This window comes from Pleurodeles waltl, chromosome 7 (assembly GCF_031143425.1).
Source record: "Pleurodeles waltl isolate 20211129_DDA chromosome 7, aPleWal1.hap1.20221129, whole genome shotgun sequence".
Taxonomy (NCBI): Eukaryota; Metazoa; Chordata; class Amphibia; order Caudata; family Salamandridae; genus Pleurodeles; species Pleurodeles waltl.
In genome coordinates, this window is record NC_090446.1 from 904,931,410 (window position 1) to 904,953,364 (window position 21,955).

Sequence of the window (21,955 nt, forward strand, 5' to 3'; positions counted from 1 at the left end):
CCTGGCGGCCGGTGACCGCCAGGGTCACCGACCACGGGAGCACCGCCAACAGGCTGGCGGTGCTCCCTCGAGCATTCTGACCGCGGCGGTTCAGCCGCGGTCAGAAACGGAAAGTTGGCGGTCTCCCGCCGACTTTCCGCTGCTCGGGTGAATCCTCCATGGTTGCGGAGCGCGCTCCGCAGCCATGGGGATTCTGACACCCCCTACTGCCATCCTGTTCCTGGCGGGTCTCCCGCCAGGAACAGGATGGCGGTAGGGGGTGCCGCGGGGCCCCCGTAAGAGGGCCCCACTGTGTATTTCAGTGTCTGCAAAGCAGACACTGAAATACACGACAGGTGCAACTGCACCCGTCGCACCTTCCCACTACGCCGGCTCCATTCGGAGCCGGCGTCCTCGTGGGAAGGTAGATTTGCCCTGGGCTGGCGGGGCGGCCTTTTGGCGGCCGCCCGCCAGCCCAGGGCAAATCTCAAAATACCCTCAGCGGTCTTGTGACCGCGGAGCAGTATTTTGACGGGGGAACATTGGCGGGCGGCCTCCGCCACCCGCCAATGTTAGAATGACCCCCATAATCTTACCGGTGATGACAGTATGAGCAAAATTGTAACAAAACATGGAGCTTTAACTGCTGAATCTGTGAAGTTTTTAAAAGGATTTGCTGAGAAAGATGAATAATGTGACTTTAAGATGCAGAAAAATACCTTGTGTGTGTGTGAAAAACAAGTTCAGTCTGCCACACATTTGACGATCTTCTGTACAGCGAGTTCAAGAGATCAGTCCAGCTGAGTGACCTTCCAACGACCTCATATTCTGTGCATGGACACATTAAAAGAGCGTTTTACGTGATCAAAAGATGTGTAAATGTTTTGGATCATGCATATGTAAGAAAGATCTGTGTGGATTTGGTTGGGAAGATATTGATGGGGTGACAAAACCTCTGAAATTCCAAAGCCTCTACCCACAGAACTTACACGTACATGTACCTGCAAAACCTATGCTACAAAAAGATGTCACTACTGATATGCTCTTCTCAAAAGTTCAACATTCTACAAATGTACCATGATAGATTGCCAAAACAAATTATTAAAGTGAATTATGAAAATGTCTAAAACAGTAGTGATGAACATTATTTGTTTTCATATTCAGATCATAAGCATTGTTTGATATATACATAAAAGGATTAAAAAACAACATTATTTGTTTCATTTTTATATATGTCTCTTCTTTCTCTACTATATCTGCCATCTTGGAAAATGACGGAAGGGTTGCTTTGAGGAGTTATTTTCTGTCTCTAAAAGACTATGTGACCCCCAAATCTATGTTTTGACACCAAAATCAAGTCTACAGGTCTCATTGTTCCTGAAATATTAAATCATCACTGCCACACATCCACCACTTAAAAAAATGTCTTCCAGAAAAATCCGGCCCAGATCAGCAATGTCTACCCAAGCTAAATTTCTTCTCTACTGATCCAAAAGCACAAATTTAAAATGAAAATCTCTGGACAATAATTTTTTTAATGGAGGTATATCAGGTGGCCAGGATTTGTCCCTGGAATTCTCTGCCTTTGTTAAAGCAGTTTTGAAATCAGAGGTCAACATGGTTGCTTATGTTTTAAGTGTCACTAATGTATTCTTGTCCGATTTAACCTAAAGTGGTTTCCTCTAAATGTACGTTGTGAAGTCATTGTCTTCTCTTTAAACATGTTGATAATATATTATAAGAACACAGGTTTCTAAAGGTTTGTTTCCAAATACTGGCTCCGGTGAATGAAAAGTTCAAATGCTCTTTGTCAGGTTTTTTTTTAATGCAATAATGAATAAGAGGATTGTGAGCAACTTGAAGGATTGAAGAACAGAAATAGTGAATAAGTCATAGAGCGTTATGGTTGGGAACAGGTTAAGTGCTCAGTGCTTTAGCCACCCAGAGAGATGTCTTTTGCAGGCATGGGAAAGCATGAGGCAGCCACATAAACTAACATGCCTCTAGCTGTGTCACAGGTGTGATTAAGGCAACCTCGCTTACAAATATTCATGGTGTCAGTGAGACAGTCTGCTAGTTTCTGCACAAATTCATAACGGTCAAGGGATACGAATTCTTGGATCTACATGCTTTGAGAACTGATACAGTGAAGGTAGAATGCCAGTATTTTAATTGAAGCAATTAGGAATGATGTTAAAAAGCTGCACACTTACACTGATCATTCACCCTACATTGACCTAGTCAAGGATTTTAACACACATTATGCAGTACAGTAATTATATAGTGCCTCAATTTGGGCATTTGTCTGGCACACTTTTGAATATCTGTTGCTTCCCAGCTCGCCTACTGAGTGTTTAGTGTAATTTCTGTGTATGGTTGAAATATTGTATTCTTAAACGAAAATGACTCCAGCCATAATCTATCCACAGCCCCGATACAGCAATGCCACCTGGTTTAGCTGGGGAGGATATTTACCCAGATCAGACTGGAAATGTTGGCAGTGTAAAGAAGAAGACTCCCTGATCCACACAAGTTGGTTCTGTATGTAGATAGACCTTTCTGTGGGCAGATCCTCATCCTTATGAAGGCTGGTTAGCAACAACTTGATAATGAGTCTAGAATGACAGGGCACAGAAGACCTCCCAAGAAATAGTTATGTTTTATTTCTGTATGTACTGAGCACAGCAAGAATATTGATTGTCTTGTATTAGAAAACGAGAGATGCTCCAAAGGAGAATGTTTAGTCATATAGAATGTGCCTCACGATGGGATTTGAAAAAATAGCCAGTGCCCTGAATAGTCAGTAATTCAGGTTTTATGAGACTTTGTACTTGGTAATTGGCCACCTACCTCACTTTAGATTGTACATATTAGAATATTTCTCTCGTGGGGGATTTCCATGTATAGTCATAAGCACTGAATAGTTCAGCGTGCCTGCGGGGACCCCGGAGCACTGTTCTGTAATGTATTCTTAAGTGTAGATGTCAGCCTTTCTTGAAAAAAGGCCTATTAAACCACTTAAGAATATCACTGTGCTGCCTAGGAGAACAGCTACACAGGCCAAATTGTTTATTCTTGAGGTTGGAAAGAAAGACAGCTGTAGTATAAATACACCTTTAAACACATATTTATTCTAGTAATGTAATAAAAAATATATTCTCAAACTTTATTTACACCTCCAAATAAGAATAAAACAATGCAGGGCAGTGTAGCCCATAGGCTGCCATTATACAGGATGTAAATAGAGCTGTGCCTTTAAGAAAGGAAAGTCTTCCTGTATCCCATCATGCACAGCAAAAGGCAGTTGCCTCAGTTCTTTTTTCCGGCTCCTTCTGACAGGACCCTGAAGCATTGAGCTCTACCTTACAAAGCCTTTTTTGACAAGAAATTAAATTAAAATCCTTTGGATTTCAATTTCACTCGACGTTTTTCATCTAGAGTGAACATTTTCTAGCCTTTCCTGTCAAATTGTTACAGAAATTCTGTCTTTAGAATGCCTTCTCTTTTTGACAAGTGCCCTAGCTGTGTCAGGAAAAAGGCCAAAACAGACCCACACCAGGTCTGCATTATTTGCCTACCATCAAGTCACAAACCTGATGCCTGTGACATTTGCAAAACTTTCTCCAGAAGAACTCTTCGCGACAGGGAGAAAATCCGGCTTCAGGCTAAAGAGGACAGGAGAAGAAGAGGGCAATCTGCCACAGAGCGAGGAGAAGGTCGGTCTTCTACCAGGGCTCTCATTGTGTCCTCTGGAGCAGCTGCCAAACCTGCTCACAAACGTCATAGGTCTCCGACGCCTTTGAGAGCATCGACGTCGAGACCGGGAACGGCGCCGACATGCTCACCATCGAGGACCGGCTCACCGTTGAGGAAAAGACATCGCTCGCCGTCGACAGCCGTATCGCCGTCGAGACGGCGTAGACAATCGCCGTCAAGAAGGTCTTGGTCCAGGTCGCCGTTGACGCGACGGGGACGATCGACGTCGGTGGACAGTACTCGTCGTCGAAGACGTTCGCCGTCATCCCATCGACTTCGAGGGAGATCACCGTCGAGAGGCTCTCGACGCCGAGAGGTACTCGTCGTCATCGTACTTCGCCGTCGAGAAGTGTGTCGACGTCGAGGAGGCACTCAAAGAGGCCAAGGAGGGTTTATACCTCCTCAGAATCCTCGGCTTCTCTCATTCTTCTACCAGCTTCACCTCAGCCGTCTCCTCAGCCGTCACCCCTACCACAGACGCCTCTGGCACCTACAGCTCCTCCGCCGGCTCCTCCTTCAGAGTCCGCTCCAGTGACTCCAGCGGAATCCACAAGATATTCCCGACACTCGTCAAGACGCTGTTCTTCCTCTCGACACCATCGTCCACGTGAATCGGTTCAAAGATCTCCTCGTTCCCACCACAGACAATCCTCCTCATCTACAAGGGATTACTCTTCGACTCTATCTGACTCACTGTCTCCGAGAGTTTCTCCCATAGACGACATGAACACCTTCCAAGAGGTCCTAGTTCGTGGTGCTACCAAATTAAACATCCCGCTGGCAGTACCTGCTCCAACAACCTCTGTTATTTTTTAGACATTACACCAGCGTTCATCTTCAAGACCATTACTACCGCTGGTCCCAGGGCTACTTGAACCGGCAATGGACATATTTTTAACACCGTCCAGAGCTAAAACTGCTCCTTCCAGGCTTATAAAGAAATATCGCCCTCTAGAGCAGGACCCTTTATTCCTGAGGTCGGATCTGGTGCCTGACTCAGTGGTTATAGTGGCTGCTAAAAAGTTGCATTCTACATCTCCGTCTTCCTCCTCACCACCGGACAAGGAGAGTAGAAAGATTGATGCCGCAGGCCGCAAAGTATGCTCTACCTCAGCCATCATGATGAAAGCAGCCAGTGCTACTGCACTGTTAAGCAGGTATGATTGTGCCCTTTGGGACTCTGTGCTGCAATTTGCGGAACATCTCCCTAAAGAGAAAAAAGAAGATTTTTTGGAGCTCGTGAGTGAAGGTGCCAGGGTCTCCAATCAAGTGATCAGCGCCGCTGCCGACTCTTCGGTGCTATCCGCCCATAATTATGCTCATGGAGTGTCCTTAAGAAGACACGCTTAGCTACGCCTGACGTCACTTAAACCAGAGGTGCAACAGAGAATTAAAAATTTGCCCTTTTCTGGTTCCACGTTGTTTGGCTCTCATGCTGATGACGAGATGTCGAGAATGAAAACTGAACTAGACACTCGGTGGGCATCGAGAGACCGAGAGAGCAACGGAAAATATTTAGTCCCTACCACCGTAGGCTCTTTACTCAGAGATATCAAACGCCACAGTGGATGTCTTCAAGACCACAGCAACAGCATCAAAGAAGCTTCTCGACCCAACGAAAACCAACAAGGGGTCGCTCTACACCGCAAAACCAGACAGCTCATCAGGCACCAGCGTCTAAGCCCTGAATCCTCACTTCCCCCTCCTCCGTTACCCACTCCGGTAGGGGGAAGTATCTCAAATCATCTGGACGAGTGGCAACGCATTACATCAGACGCCTGGGTGTTGAATATTGTGCGGAATGGCTACTCTCTCAGGTTCATCAGCCCTCCGCTGTCTATTCCACCCAAACCAGTGAGTCACCACCTCGACGCTCTCCAATTAGAAGTAACAACCCTATTACAAAAGAGAGCAATAGAACCTGTCCCGATCAATCAGCACGGAAAGGGAATCTACTCGAGGTATTTTTTGGTACCAAAGAAAGACAAACAAGAGTTTCGTTCCATTCTAGACCTAAGGGTAGCAAACAAATGGATTCGCAGACAAAAATTCAGAATGCTATCCTTGCACTAAATCTACCCCCAACTTCGTCAGGGCGACTGGCTCTGCGCAATAGATCTCCGCGACACTTACTTTCACATTCCGGTGATCAAGAAGCATCCAAAGTTTCTAAGGTTCGTCGTCAGAAAAAGTAATTTCCAATTTATGGTACTGCCTTTCGGCTTCAAATCAGCACCGATAACTTTTTCCAAATGCATGGCGGTGGTGGCAGCCCATTTGAGGAAACATCGAATATTCGTCTACCCCTATCTAGACGATTGGCTCATAAAAGCTTCCACGTATAGAGGCTCAACAGCATTTCAACTGGACTCACCAGCTTCTGGGCCTCCAAGGCAATCTCTCCAAATCCACAACAACACCTGTTCAGAGGCTGCATTACTTAGGTGCCATCATAGATACCAAGCAAGGAAAGGGGTTTCCTTCGGAGGAACGACGATTATCAATCCTCCAAAAGTGCAAGCAGCTCGAGAAAACACCTCAGACCACTGCAAGAGCGATATCCTCTTTCCTGGGCTCGATGGCGTCTTGCATCTACCTCATTCCCAATGCTCGCCTCCATATGAGACCCTTACAGGAATGTCTGGAGGATCAATGGTGTCAACTAGTGTACGATTGGGAGAACAGCGTCCTTTTTTCTCCCCACGCCATACAATCCCTCAAGTGGTGGTGTTCGCCGAACACCACCTGGAGGGGATTCCATTCCAACAACAGCCCCCAACTCAAACCATTGTCACAGACGCATCGCTGCTCGGATGGGGAGCGCATATGGATCACCTTCGAGTCCAAGGCACGTGGTCACAGAGAGAGCGACTGTATCACATCAACCTTTTGGAGCTTCGCGCAGTCCATCTTGCGCTCAAGGCCTTCCTCCCATCACAGAAGACGAAAACTCTGCTTCTCCAGACGGACAACATGGCCACCATGTATTATTTAAACAAACAAGGAGGCACCAGATCCAAGACTCTGTCGACGGAGGCTCAAACAATATGGCACTGGCTTCTAGCCAGGAACCTCTCGCTAGTGGCAACTCACCTTCCGGGCATACAGAATGTCCAAGCGGATGCCTTCAGCCGAGCAATGGACGAAAACCACGAGTGGGTTTTGCACGACGACGACGTCCGTTCCATTTTTGCCATGTGGGGTACCCCCTCTATAGACCTATTCGCAACCCCAGAAAACAAAAAATGCCCAAACTTCGCCTCCAGATACTACCATCCAGGAACGCTGGGGAATGCCCTGTGGATAAACTGGTCAGGAGCATTTCTTTACGCCTTTCCACCGCTTCCCCTGATACCGACAGTCCTCCTGAAGCTGTCCAATGCTCACTCCAATATGATTCTCATTGCCCCAGAATGGCCACGCCAGTGGTGGTTTCCAGACCTCCTTCACCGGTCACTCAAACCACACATCAGGCTGCCTTGTCGCCCAGACCTTCTCACGAAGTTCCGAGGCCAGATAACTCATTCCAACCTCTCATCGTTGAATTTGGCAGCATGGCTCCTGAGTTAGTACAATATGGTCACCTGAACCTACCTCAGGACTGTATGGAGATTCAAAGGGAGGCAAAGCGCCCCTCCACAAGAACAGCTTATGCCTGCAAATGGAAAAGGTTCTGCGTGTGGTGCTTGGACAATAATGTCGACCCAATATCCTGCGGAGAGGAGACTATTCTGCCATTCTTATTAAGTTTGGCGAAGTCTGGATTGCAATTGTCATCAATAAAAGTACACCTGGCGGCTCTAACGTCATATAGAAAGAGACCTTCCCAATCCTCTTTCTTTAGGATTCCAATCATAAAAAACTTCCTGGAGGGTTTGAAAAACGTCTTTCCTCCCATTAGAAGGCCATCTCCTCCATGGGAACTAAATATTGTCCTTTCGTGTCTGATGCTACATCCTTTTGAACCAATACATAAAGCATCACTCCAACATCTTACGTGGAAAACTGCTTTACTGGTCGCAATCACATCAGCTCGTAGGGTCAGTGAGATCCAGGCCCTTTGTGCTCAAGAACCTTATACGGTTTTTCATTCTTCGAAAGTAGTTATGAGGACACATCCAAAATTTTACCTAAAGTCGTTTCAGACTTCCATGTGAACCAAACCCTTTCATTACCAACTTTCTTCCAGAATCCATCAACCCCTGCCGAGAGAACCCCTCATTCTCTCGACGTAAAGAGGGTTTTAAAATTTTACTTGGACAGAACAAAATGCTTGCGCAAATCACAGCAGCTGTTTATTAACTATGGCCCAGTTAGAACAGGTTTAGCCACTTCCAAACAATCCTTATCCAGGTGGATTGTCTCATGTATCGTTTTTTGTTATCAGTTAGCAAATAAATCTCTCGATGGCAGGCCAAAAGCCCATTCCACTAGAGGGAAGGCAGCGACTGCTGCCTTGACGAGAAATATTCCTTTGACAGAAATATGCAAAGCGGCGACCTGGAAATCTGTCCATACCTTTACTAAGCATTACTGCCTTGATTCAGATGCTAGGGCAGATGCGCAGGTCGGACAGGCCTCTCTCAAGAATTTATTTGCATAATTTATGGTTTCAGTATTACTCGGTCTACTCCACCGCGGTTATGGGGATGGGCTTGCTAATCTATTCAGTGCTTATGACTATACATGGAAATCCCCTACGAGAGAAGGAATGCTTTCATACCTGTAACTCCAGTTCTCTCGTAGGGGTATTTCCATGATAGTCATAGGCAACCCTCCCTCCTCCCCGGTGGAGTTGACATAAGAGAATTTGCAATAATGATAACGATGTTGTTAATACAAAGAATGTTCATGTTTCGCCATGTCATGTTACAAGCCTACAAAAAGAACTGAGGCAACTGCCTTTTGCTGTGCATGATGGGATACAGGAAGACTTTCCTTTCTTAAAGGCACAGCTCTATTTACATCCTGTATAATGGCAGCCTATGGGCTACACTGCCCTGCATTGTTTTATTCTCATTTGGAGGTGTAAATAAAGTTTGAGAATATATTTTTTATTACATTACTAGAATAAATATGTGTTTAAAGGTGTATTTATACTACAGCTGTCTTTCTTTCCAACCTCAAGAATAAACAATTTGGCCTGTGTAGCTGTTCTCCTAGGCTGCACAGTGATATTCTTAAGTGGTTTAACAGGCCTTTTTTCAAGAAAGGCTGACATCTACACTTAAGAATACATTACAGAACAGTGCTCTGGGGTCCCCGCAGGCGCGCAGAACTATTCAGTGCTTATGACTATCATGGAAATACCCCTACGAGAGAACTGGAAGTACAGGTAAGAAACCATTCCTTCTACCACAGCTAAGAGCATTTTGCAGCCATTTAGTTATAAGGGAATGGAGGTAACTCCAATGGAGGACTGGAAGACACAGGACATGTAGGCCACTTTACGTTACTTTGGTGAACCCTCCTGGGAGTGACAGGGGACTTCTGGAGATTGCTTTTATTGCCTCAGCCTAAGCCTTTGTTTTGCTTAATTAATGTTTCTCATGTTCCATATTTATCTAGCATAATATGTATACTACTTTGCTTTGTATAAGATATGTTTACATCACTTTGGTGATGGTAATAGAAAAAGGTCATTAAAAAAACTGTATAAAAATATGGATTAACCGGTACAATGTTAAAGTAGGTGAGAGGTAGAAACACATGAATTGTCATCTCATGAAGAGTTCATTGAGGAGTGAGGTGCTTGTTCAGACTGGTTGAAAGTTAAAAAGGCATTACTGTGTTGAAACAAAAAGCTCTATTTGCAGACCAGTTTGGAAGCAACTTCCGTTTAGTAAGATTCAGTGATAAGTTTTTGCACTTTAGTGGGTGTGTGTGGAGAAGGAAGATTGAGTAAGAAAACAGACGTAAGAAAACAAGAAAGAGTAGTTGGATGTTTGAAAAAGCTTTAGAGAGAGTTGTTGATTGAAATACTGGGAAAGATTTTGGTGGATATTAGTTGCATGAGTTTAGGATGGCGAACAAGGGGACAACGATAGTGGGCTGGTGCCTAAAGAAGATAATAGTGGGCAGAGTAGTTAAGTGTAAAATGGTCTCTGATAGAAAAATAACTCTACAATGAAGATATTACAGAAATTTAAACTGAGGCTATTAGTTTGTACAGAGGTTGACAGAGGATGGTTGAAGATGGGTAAGGCATTAAGTAGTATTGTTCAGATTATGAACTACTTTGGTTACTTTTTGGTTGTTTTTTATGACATCAGGAAGGTGTTAATGTTCTAGACAGATGATCTGTCATCAAGTTCTCACATTTGGCAGTGGGAACTGCACGTCAGAAGGACATAGATGTACTAGGGTTTGCTCAGTAATCTTTTTTTACTTAACATCTGTCGTCAGTCCTAAATGCACCACTTTCCAAAGTAGTGAGGACATAACTTTTTTTGTCTCTTTTTTTCTAGGACTTGGGCTTAGCAACATCAAGAGGCCGTGGAAAGTGCAAGAACCCAGCTTGCAGCTATGTGTATACAAACCGGCACAAGCCCCCATTCTGTCCTAACTGTGGGTTTAATCTCTCGAAAGACCGGATTGAAAAAGCAGTCAAACCTCTTGTGAGTGCTGATTTTTTTTTTTTTTTATCTTTAATTTTTTAGACATGTTGTACATTTTGAGTTTTACTCTTGTTTCTCTCAAGCCCATTTCTACTGTGAATTGGATGTCCTCTTATTGTACTTCACTAGTAAGAAAGTTCACTAGTACTTTGAGCCTATAACTCTTAACTTTTGGAAGTATTAGATGAGATGACTGCAAATCCCTGACTCTGCCACCTTGTAACCCACTCATTCCACTTTATCTTGCCTCTTTTTTATGGGCGAGCGCAAAGTGCTCCGTCCATTCTGTAATCTCTCTTTGGGCTTCAAACCACGCCCATGTCACGTCAGTCACTTACATTGGTTCGTGGGCTTGCCTTTTAAAATCCACTTGCTTTCATTTGTGAAAGGCATGCATACGTCATGCCTTTTCTGGTGTTTAGCCCACCTACACAGCACCGGTAAACTACTAAAAACATTCGTGGCTCGATGTTTTCAGCCTGGGGTCCGGACTACTTTATCTGTTTGTTTTCCACGCAGCGCGATCGCGCTGCGTGTTTTTTTTCTTTACAACGCTAACCACTCCAACTCGAGCAAATGCGTGACTCGTTGCATTGAAAATGCTTGTTATATCTTGCAAGTGAAAGACTTTGACTTTCTTTTGGCAGAGTGTCTGTATCAGACTTGTGTGAAAACACCTAAAACAAAAAGCCCATGGAAATACTAGGGTCCCAATCACTTGTGAGCTTCAAACGTACAGTTTTTGTTTACCCTTTCACTAGCAATATTTCCATGTTAAAAGTCTTTATTGCACATTGCAGCCTTCTTTCACATCTGCTTCACCATAGTCCCCTATATTCTGTGCTTGATGTGCGACCTGCAGCTTCTCCACAGCATTTGGGACAATGCATCTCCCCTTCTCTTCCATTGGTGCGGAAATTTGAGGATGGTTTATTACGATGGGCACTTCAATCGGTCATTCCATTCACAATTGCACAATAATTCTACAGTATTGTTGCTACTGCTTACAGTGCAGTTTATTTTTTAATTATGCATCAGTAGTTCTGTACTTCACTCAAAGGATTCACTAGTGGCTGCACCTTTATAAATGGCCATATGGGTGTACAGTGTGATCAATATACATAATTCTGCATCGCAGGATAATCATTGATGATCATAAATGCTTACATATCCCCCACTGCATTGCATGGACCCTGAAACAGCTTTTGCTTAGTTTTCTTCCATGAAAGCAGCACTAAATAATGTCTCTGTCTATGAATGTAATGATGTTAAAGTATAATGGAAGCCATTCCGAGACATAATGTTTTCCTGAATGTGTACATAAAGTTGTCCTATTGCATTGGGGCTTCTAAAATTCAAGAATCCCTATTAGCAATGGGTACATGAGGGTAAAAAAAACAGGCAGATAGGCTTACATTGCAGGCAAAGAAGAGGCACCCTTTCCCAGAATGCATTGTACTGGCAATTGCCTAACGGCTATTTCTATTTTCTGTAACTCTGAATACCTGTGTCGATTTTACACCTCAAAATCTTCGTTTTTTTCTGTCAGGAAATTACTCTCGTACAGTTTCACTTGCCATTTAGGAACATATGCTATTGAAGGCCCCAATTTAAACTACATTCTCTCTGAATTTTTTGAATGCTCTCTCTCTTCACAAATTGTTCCTCATATGGGAGGAAGAGGGCAGTTACTAAGCTCACATACTTTGCATAATATGCCTGCCTCACACTCCCCAGGAATGTGACCATTGTTAAAAAAAAATAAAAAAAAACTCAAAAGAACTTTCAAGGACAAGAGAGGTTTTCAGACAGAGACATATGCTTAAAAATCAAAATGCCAACTTATTCACATTTTAAGGACAGCTCTCAGGCTACACTCGTTGACATAACGACATTCTAAGTTGATGCTGAGGAAGCCATCATCTCCATCAATATCAAAACATTAACGATGGTCCCTAGCGATAGCCATACGACAAGATCTTTAGCAGTGGCGGTAAGACTAACATCAATGGGAAGAATTCATCTTTGGCTACGAAAATCCCGGGATTCATGTTGACATACATATCATCATTGAAAAAAGAGGTTGACTGTTTTGATGTTAACAAGACAGAAAATGTCCTTTTCTCCATCGGCCTCTCCTTCCGATTGGTCTTACTCACCATCTGCAAACAATTTGGAGTCATTACACTCTGGCCTTTACCAGATATACAATCTCGTCCCTCTCCTAAAGTGACACAGAGAAAAATCCTTTCGGCCATTCAAAAATGGCCACATCCCCAGATCTAGCACCTTTACATCATTGCCTAATAAAGCCAACCATACCATTTGAAATGGTTCAGATTCCTTTACAACCCCTTGAGCTTTCTCCCGCAAATGAAATCATCAAAAATAACTTCCATGTCAGGGGTGTAAGTAATAGCTAGTTCACTGAACTATAATTGGTGAGTTTCAGTAGCTTGTAGGTTTTGTTTTGTAAACAAAACTGCACTCTAACTGTATTTTTTTCAGGTAATATTGAAGGCTTTTTTAAACACATATATAACCTGAAGTTACCAACCCAACTAGAATGTCACTTTAATCTTTGTTTTTTTTTTCAGTCAATTTCTGGGGGGTTTTAAAATTATTTTTAATGTGCAGGATTCGAGGGCGCTATTGGTGCCTGCGTCAATAGAGTTACCAGCATCAAAGGTGTGCTTGGCGCCAGAGACCATGTCTTGCACATCTGTTTCATCTTTGGTGCCTGGCTCGGTGTCTGATCCAATCCAAAATCTTGTCAGTGCTGACCATAGGCTTCAGGCATTTGCGGACTGGAAGCCTGAAGCTAGGCTTCAATGCTCAATGCCTGGTCCCTCGGGGGCAGTGCTTAGCCTGTGACTGGTGTCAGAGAGGTGATGGAGGGAGGCATGTTGTACTCACAGTCCACATCTTGCTGTGAGGTTGCACCTCCTGCGGCTCCTCAGGCTTAGAGTGAGAGCTCAGTTCGGGGCTGAAGTGTAGGTCCTGTCTCACACGAGGGCTCTGGTTCTCCCTTGATGTTGTGGTTCCTATAGAAGTTGGTTACGGTTGTCGTGTTACTGCAGCTCGTCCACGGTGCGTTGAATAAGGCACCAGTCTTGTCCATGTCGTGGTGTTTTTTGAGCTGAAGGTGAGGCAAGTGGAGCAGGAGGCCTTGTCATGGTTTAGAGAAAGACAGAGGTTGCAGGCTTGATAGAGGTCTGTCCAGAGATGCATCCCTCAACACAGTTGAGATCAGTGAAAAGGAGTCCTTTCCTTTATGGAGTCTACTTTTTTGAAGAACACTACTGAGTTGAAGGCTTGGGAGGGGCACAGGTCCCGAGCGGCAGCAAGTAGAACTGAGCGACCAAGACCGACAAAGATTGCGTCAACAAACCAAAATCAATGACTGTTTTCCCCAACGGGAATGGAACTGAAGAGAATGTCCGACAACGAACATCACAAGGCATCAATGAGGCTCATTGAATGCATGTCCGAACTCTATGGTGGAGCAAAAGACTCGAGGCGGACTCGCCTTCACTTGATGATTCGAAAGACTTCTCTGGAAAAAAAAATGTGGCACATGTCTGAGCCAACACTAGATGGCAGGAGCATGCAGAGTATGTGAATCTACAGCACTACATGCCACAAACAGATGTGTCCAGAGTGAATAACCTTTTTGTTTTTTAACCTCCCCTCTGTTTACGATTAACGCCCATGGACAGTGGGGTGGGGTTGGGTTGAGTGCCTGGAATGTGGTTGAGCACTACACCCCCCTCTCCGTAGATGCCCAGTCCCAAATGCCAAGGAGCAGTGCGTGGGGCTTGGCTATTCCCTCACACTCTGTATTCGCTAAACACCACTGCACACAGAAGCAGGACTAAATAATTTTGGGAATTACAGAACCCAGTTTGGCTCCACAGTCCCTCTGAAGTAAGCATCAGTAACATGACAATTCAGTTCCATGAAAACGTCCATGGACCCAACTGTACTCCATCCTGAGGGCCTGCTTTAGTACGTGGGACAAACGTGGGCCTTGCTAGGTCCGCAGTACTATGCACTTAGTACCAAGGAGAGTACCAAGGATCCTATGGCAAAGTGTAACTTTTAAAAATATTTTCAAACACAGGGGACCTTTGGAATCCCCTCATATTAGGGTGGATGCCAGGATGTTATCACCCTGTCCCTCTCACTCCTGTAATGGTAGCCGCAACATTTGCTCCTCCTGTTGCGGCTATCCGATCAGATCCTTTTAGTATAGGGGATTTATTGTGCCAGAATGGCTGATGGGAGGACATTAAAGAAGTGTTAATTGTTTACATTTTGCAGTTGCAGAGGATTTGCAGTATTTGTACCATGCATCGTCCATAAGTTAAAGGTCTAGATCGCTCTCTTTTACTGAGGGTTAATCCATGCATGCGCACTCCAAGCACCTTATTAAAATGGTTATTTCTTGAAAGCTACTGGATGGAATTATATAAAAGCACAGTACTTTAGTAGGGTTCTAAGTTTGTACCAAGTTTGGGGTAAATGTATTTATTTCTGTGTTGGTGAGCAATCGTTCGAATTGGAATTAAAATGGAAAACCGCATTTTTGGGAAAATACACCGTTCCTTTCTTTGCTCCTTTTTCGCTGATCAAAAAGAACAGATGATGGACCGCTTAACAAATCATTCATTCGCCCCCAGCCACAAATCTGGGTTTAAGCCATCGTTTTTTACTCACCACGCCACCCCAGATTGGACCTAGCCATATGCACATTAGTAATGACCATGCTTCCCATGGGAACAATCCACCCCAAACTGCCAGGCCCATCCTGGACTAGAAACAAGCATCCTGGGACCGGTTTTTGGGTATCACCCCTCATCAGCCAGACTAGCTTGAATCCAGTGGGACAGTGAGCACAGGACCCACATCTGGGCATACCCTTCCCACTTAGGGTGACAAAAGCAAAAATAATAGATGATGGACAGAATGACAGACAAATCAAGCATTCACCCCCATTCACAGATCTGGCTTTAATCCGTCTTTTTTTTTGCTCAGCACATCACTGCAGTTTGGACCCAGCCATATTCAAATCCATCTTGATGTTGCTCCTTCTTAACAGATCAGCACAAAACTTTCCATGAAGGGTCCAAATTGGATTAACTTTTTTTGGAAAGTTTTGTACAGGTTTGTCAGATGGCACCAAGTTTATTAACAAAACAAAATGCCTTTCCTGTGGAAACTTGGATTTAATTATAACTTAACTGCTGCTATCCCCACCAGTCAGTCTGTGTGTGTGTGTGTGTGTGTGTGTCTCTCTCTCTCTCTCTCTCTCTCTCTCTCTCTCTCTCTCTCTCTCTGTCTATCTTTCAGTTGCTTAGAACTTTAGTACTGTTTGATGAATCGCACAAAAAAATGGCAGACATTTAGCACGTTCATCTCACTTAAGGTATTCACATCTGTGCCAATTAATAAAAGGTGGCTTGCTCACAATAGGGGGGGGGGAGGGAGCAAGAATGTTAATTTACTAATAACTGTAATACTGTTTCATGAATCAGCTTGAAACTGGGCAAACTTTTAGTATATTTGTTCTTCTCTTGGCATGTGAAGTTTTATGCAGGTCTATCAAAGGGGGGCAAATTTAAAGGCGGTGGGAGTTGCACAATATTTTATATGCTATTAACTTTAGTGCCGCATCACAGATCTGCACAAAATTCGGCACGCCCTTATCATTCTCAGCTTACTCTAGATAAAATGAGTTTTAGTGCAAACACATCAAGGAGGGACAGAGTTGAATGAGGAAAAGTGTATTAAAAAAGAAAAATGTGTTTGTTTCCAAATAATTTTGAAGCTGGTAAACATATTGGCATATCTGATAGAGACTTCTAGTTGCAGACTCTTTACCTTTGATTTTCCCCAGGCCTCAAACTGGATCTGGAGAATTTTTCTTCAAGCAGTAACCCTGCGTTAGGTGGCGTCGGTCAACTCTGCTGGCGTCATGGTCGCTGTCCTATATAGGCACCACCCCGGCACGCAGACGTCAGTTCTTTTATTTCCGCACCAACCTACGCGCAGATCCGGAGACAAACTACCCCAGTAATTTTTTGACTAAGTGAGAAATTTTGTCTAATTTGTTTTTGACAAGTTTTGATGCATCGAGGGATGTCCCGTAAGACCGGATTTAAGCCCTGCGACTCCCCTCACCGCATGATTACGGTGACGGATCTGCACCTCGTGTGCCTCTGGGGTTTGGAGCGCGACTACAACCCGAAGTTGTGCTCAAAGTGTCGGGCCATGAACCTGAAGACTTTGAGGGAGCGGTCCCTGAAGCTCATGGCGGCCCGACACTGGACTCCGCGTCGTTCCCGGTCCTATTCCAGAGGAAGGTCAGGAGACCGGTTGCGAAGTTACCATCAATCTTCTTCGTCCAAGACACCTGGACATTCGGGTAAGAAGAAAAAGTCAAAACGTTCTTCTACTTCGCCCCATCGCTTGCACGGCGTGATGCGGGAAGAGCATTGATACTCTAGGCTTCAGTCTGGGTCGCCTCCGCGTATGTTCGGGAGCCAGGGCTACCCCTTCCCAACTCCTGAATTTGCATGAGGCCATTTGCCACGTATTTGGGTTACCCGACCCATCCTCAGCACCTTCGGGCCCCGGGGAGTCAGTGAGGGCCCCCTCGGGTTCTAAGTCGGCGACTTCAGTCCCGACTTCGGAGGGCACCTCAGAATCCGCTTCTGGATCCATCCCGACACGGCCTTCCCCGACGTCTGGTCAGACTTCGACTGTCCCACCGCCGTTTGGGCCCACAATCGACATCGATCCTATACGCATTCCCGACGACCCGGAGCCAGAACAATGTCACTCTATGCTGATTCCATTTTCCATGGGCTCTCCTGTACCCAGGGTTGATCCTGAACCCTATTACTATGGGTATGGATATGGGAATATTGTAGAAGGGTCGCTGGACCCTTTAGCAGACCAGCTTGAGCCTGAACTGGACTGGGTACAGGATTTGGGTGATGACAGTGGGTTGGACACCTCCCCTGACACTGGCATGTTCTCTCCCCGTACCGTGGCTACAGAGGAGGGAGCATCTTATTCTATGCCGGTGAGAAGGGCAGCTGAGGTTTTGAACCTCGGGCTTCCTTCTGTGGAGGTCAGGCCTAACCTCCTGATCAATGTGCTTCAGCCTGGGGCCACCAACTCGGAACCCCTTCTTCCCTTCAATGAAGCACTTACGGACGTCCTACTGGGGACCTGGTTCAAGCCCAGCACAGGGGCTTCTGCGAATAGGACGATTGCCCACCCCCATCGGCCTGTGCCGAAAGACCAAAATTCCCTTACCCAACACCCTATGCCTGAGAGCCTTGTCATCCAGGCTTCTTTATCCTCTGTCGCATTCCCTACCGCTCCCCCGGACAGGGAATCGAAAAGACTTGACAACTTAGGGAAGAAGATGTTCCTTCTGCCAGTCTACGCTGTAGTCCGTGAACACTGCATGCCTTTTGGGCAGCTATTCCCATACTTTCAGGGATACGGTCACACAAGTGCTGCCCCAAGTTCCGGAAGAGGCCCGGAACGTTCTCTCCCAAGCCATGACAGATAGGAGAGATGCAGCCAAGTTCATGATCCGTTGTGGACTGGATACGACCGACTCACTAGGCAGATCGCTTGATCGACAGTGGTACTGAGACGCCACGCCTGGTTGAGGACTTCTGGCTTTTTTGGGGATGTCCAGCAATTTTTGATGAACATGCCCTTTGATGGCACTCGTGCCTTCAGAGACAAGGCAGACTCCGCGCAGGCAGGCTCGAGCGATTTAAGGATACCCGGGCTACGGCTCGGAAACCTTGGTGTCGCAGCCGCTCCTCACCCCCCTTAGTCCGCCTCTCGGTCCTTTTGTGGCTACGGAAGGGGCACCCAACCGCGTCCATTTCCACCGGGTCACTGACCCACGCATGTTGCACAGCCCCTGCATGGACGCGGATGCAGGATCCACCAAGCTCGTGGATCAGGGAGTCAGCGGGCAGCCCAGTCCACCACCACCATCTCCTCTGCCTCAAAACCTTCCTAGTCTGTTGAGACATCCGGGACCAGTTGGCGGCAGAATTTGCCATCATCTGCCCGAATGGAAATCCATTACCACAGACAGGTGGGATCTACAGATCGCCCAAAGGGGCTACTCCCTCCCCTTCGAGACTTCTCCTCCAGCCATGCCACCATCATTCGATCACCTGTCAGAGGATCATTTGGCACTTCTCCGTGAGGAAGTCAAGGCTCTCCTGGCCAAGGGAGCTATAGAGAGAGGGTCCCTGGGCCAGACGCAGGTTGTGGTTGCTAATCCCGCTACTTTCTGGTGTCCAAAAAGGACAGGGGTCTCCGCCCTATCCTAGACCTCCGGTCCGTCAATCTCTTCCTCAAGAAGGAGAAGTTCAAGATGTTAACCCTGGCTCAGGTCCTTTCTACCCTGGAGACTGGATGGTTGCGTTGGACTTGCAGGATGCCTATTTCAATATTCCTGTCCTGCCGGCCCACAGACATTACCTAAGATTCGTGGTTGGTCACAAGCACTTTCAGTTCACCTTGCTCCCCTCTAGCCGTACCAGTGCTCCTCGGGTGTTCACGAATATGATGGTAGTGGTTGCAGCTCATCTGTGCAGGTTAGGGGTCCCAGTCTTCCCTTACCTCGATGATTGGCTGTTGAGGCAGACACACCCCAGAAAGTCATCTCCCAACTCCAGACTAGAGCGAACCTCCTGCATTAGCTGGGGTTCACTATCAGTGTGCCGAATTCGCACCTGACTCCCCCTCAGACGCTCCCTTTCATCAGAGCTGTTCTGGTCAAATAACAGTTTCGGGCTTATTCTCCCGAAAAGCGAGTCTATGATACCAGTGTTTCAGCCTCTATCCTGGATTTCGGTGAGAATGACTCTGGCGCTGCTGGGCCTCATAGCCTTCTGCATCCTGCTGGTCCAACATGCCAGATGGCATATGCGGGCTCTGCAGTGGGACCCGAGGTTCCGGTGGGCACAGCATCAGGGGAATCTCTCCGACATGGTTCAGTTCTCGGAGGGAACTATGAAAGACCTGCAGTGGTGGTTGTCGAATCCAGATTGGTTCAATAGCAGATCCCTCTCCCTTCCCCAACCAGATCTCACAGTAGTGACAGATGCATCACTCCTGGGATGGGGCGGCCACATGGGAGAGGTGGAGATCAGAGGCCTCTGGTCTCTGGCGGAGTCCGAGCTCCACATCAACCTTTTGAAGCTCCGGGTGATCCGACTTGCATTGAAAGCATTCCTTCCCTCTCTTAAAGGGGAAGTGGTGCAGGTGTTCACCGACAGCACCACCACCATGTGGTATTGCAACAAGCAGGGCGGAGTGGGGTCGTGGACCCTTTGTCAAGAGGCTCTTCGCGTTTGGACATGGCTGGAACGCCAGGTCATTTTCCTGGTGGTTCAACATCTGGCAGGCTCTCTGAAGGCCAGAGAAGACAAACTCAGGCGTCGATGCATAGTCGATCACGAATGGCATCTCCACCCGGAGGTGGCGCAAGGTCTCTTTCAGCAGTGGGGAGAGCCTTGGTTAAATCTGTTTGCCTCCACAGAGAATGTGCAATGTCAGCTATTTTGCGCGTTAGTTTCCAAGGTGCCACTCGCTTGGCGACGCTTCCGTCAATACCACTTCTCCCCAGAGTTCTGAAGAAGGTCAGGCAAGACCAGGCCCAAGTAATCTTGGTAACTCTGGACTGGGAATGAAGAGTCTGGTATCCTGAGCTCTTGAGCATGGCCATCGATCCTCTGATCAGACTGCCCCTTCGGGAGGATCTTCTGTCACAGCAGCAGGGGACGGGTATTCACCCGAACTTGTCCAGTCTCCGCCTACTTGCGTGGAGATTGAGCGGCGACAGTTGACGGCTTTTGAGCTTCCACCTGAAGCCTGTAATGTCATCTTGGCAGCCAGGCGTCCCTCTACCAAAACAGTATACGCCTGTTGTTGGAAGAAATTTGTGGCATGGTGTATCAACAAATCTGTTGATCCCCTCTCTGCACCTCTCTGAGGTTCTCCTCTTTATTCTATCTCTTGCCCAACAGGGCTCTTCTCTGGGCACCCTCAAGGGATATTTGTCTGCCATCTGTGCCTTCTTAAGGCTACCAGACCAACCTTCTCTTTTCAAATCTCCCATTGTTGTTGTTTTCTTTTTTTCTTTTTTTAAAAAATTTTTTAAGGCCTCTCTTATATGTTTCCTCCCGTTCCGTTCATCATGCCCCAGTGGGATTTGAACTTGGTCCTCAGACACCTCATGTGCGCCCCTTTTGATTCACTCCTCAACTGTCCTTTACTGCTCTTAACCCTTAAAACTGCTTTCTTGATTGCCATCAATTCTGCTCGCAGAGTAAGTGAGCTTCAAGCTTTTTCTTTGAAGCCACCGTTCCTAGCAGTGTATCCTGACAAAGTGGTGCTTCGTACCAGGGCTTCCTTTCTTCCCAAAGTGGTAACACCTTTTCACCACGTAGGCCAATCTATCACCATGCCTACTTTTTACACCCCAGCATCCCTCTCATGAGGAGGAGAGACTCATCCGTCTGGATCCAAAAAGAGCATTGGCATTCTATATATATTGCACCAAAGATTTCTGGATGAACTATCAACTCTTTGTGGGATATATGGGTGCGAAGAAAAGGAAGGCGGTGCAGAAGAGGACTATCTCACGATGGGTAGACCTCTGCATCAAGATGTGCTACACTTTGGCAAAAAAGCAACCCCCTGAGGGTTTACACACTCGTTCTACATGGGCAACTGCTGCTACCACAGCGTTAGCATGCGGAGTTCCAGTCCTGGATATCTGTCAGTCCGCAAAGTGGGCATCCTTACATATGTTCACCAAGCACTGATGTTCACCTGACTGGACAGTCAGGTCCGCAGGGACAGCTATTTTGGCAGTTCCGTCCTGCAGGAATTTTTGGTGCGATCTTAGTTCGCAGCCCACCACCGGGATGGTATTGCTCAGGTATCTATTCAAAGGTTAGGAATCTGCAACTAGAACACTCTATCAGATGTACAAGTTACTTACCTTCGGTAAGAATGTATCTAGTAGAGACGTATTCTAGTGGCAGATTCCTTACCGGCCCACCCATCCTCCCAGCACTGCAAACTGATTTCTAGATACAGGTACTTCCCTCTAAGGGCCCTAGTTTTGGCGCACCATTCTCAGTGTGCTCTATGGCTCTGCGCTACAGGCGTGGAAAGTCGTGAAAAGAAACTAACTTCAGCGTGCCAGGGCGGCATCTATATACGACCGCAACATCATCATGGTAACCACGATGCCAACGACCCCCGCTGAGTCAACCGACGACACCTAACGGTACAAAGGGATACTGCTCGAAGAAAGAATTCTCTGGATCCAGTCTGACACCTGTGGAAATTCAAAGGTAAGGAATCTGCAACTAGAATATGTCTCTACCAGATATATTGTTACCAAAGGTAAGTAACTTGTACAACAGGGTGATCAGGCAAAGGGGCAAAGTTGAAGTGAGAGTCAAAACTTCTTTTCTGTACTAACATACTTGATGCTGAATCACTGATAAGATTTGACAGAACCTTAGCATGTATACCTTCCC

The 21,955-nt window shown here is 46.1% G+C and overlaps 1 protein-coding gene across 5 annotated transcripts in view; it reads left to right on the top strand.

The window, feature by feature from the left end:
• Window positions 1-21,955, top strand: part of HMGXB3 (HMG-box containing 3) — a 330,748-nt gene that overhangs the window by 166,817 nt on the left and 141,976 nt on the right. For all 5 annotated transcript variants that reach the window (XM_069199526.1, XM_069199525.1, XM_069199522.1 and 2 more), the window contains exon 11: window positions 10,203-10,352. In XM_069199526.1, coding sequence (XP_069055627.1) covers window positions 10,203-10,352 — 150 coding nt within the window. The remainder of the gene's footprint in view (window positions 1-10,202; window positions 10,353-21,955) is intronic.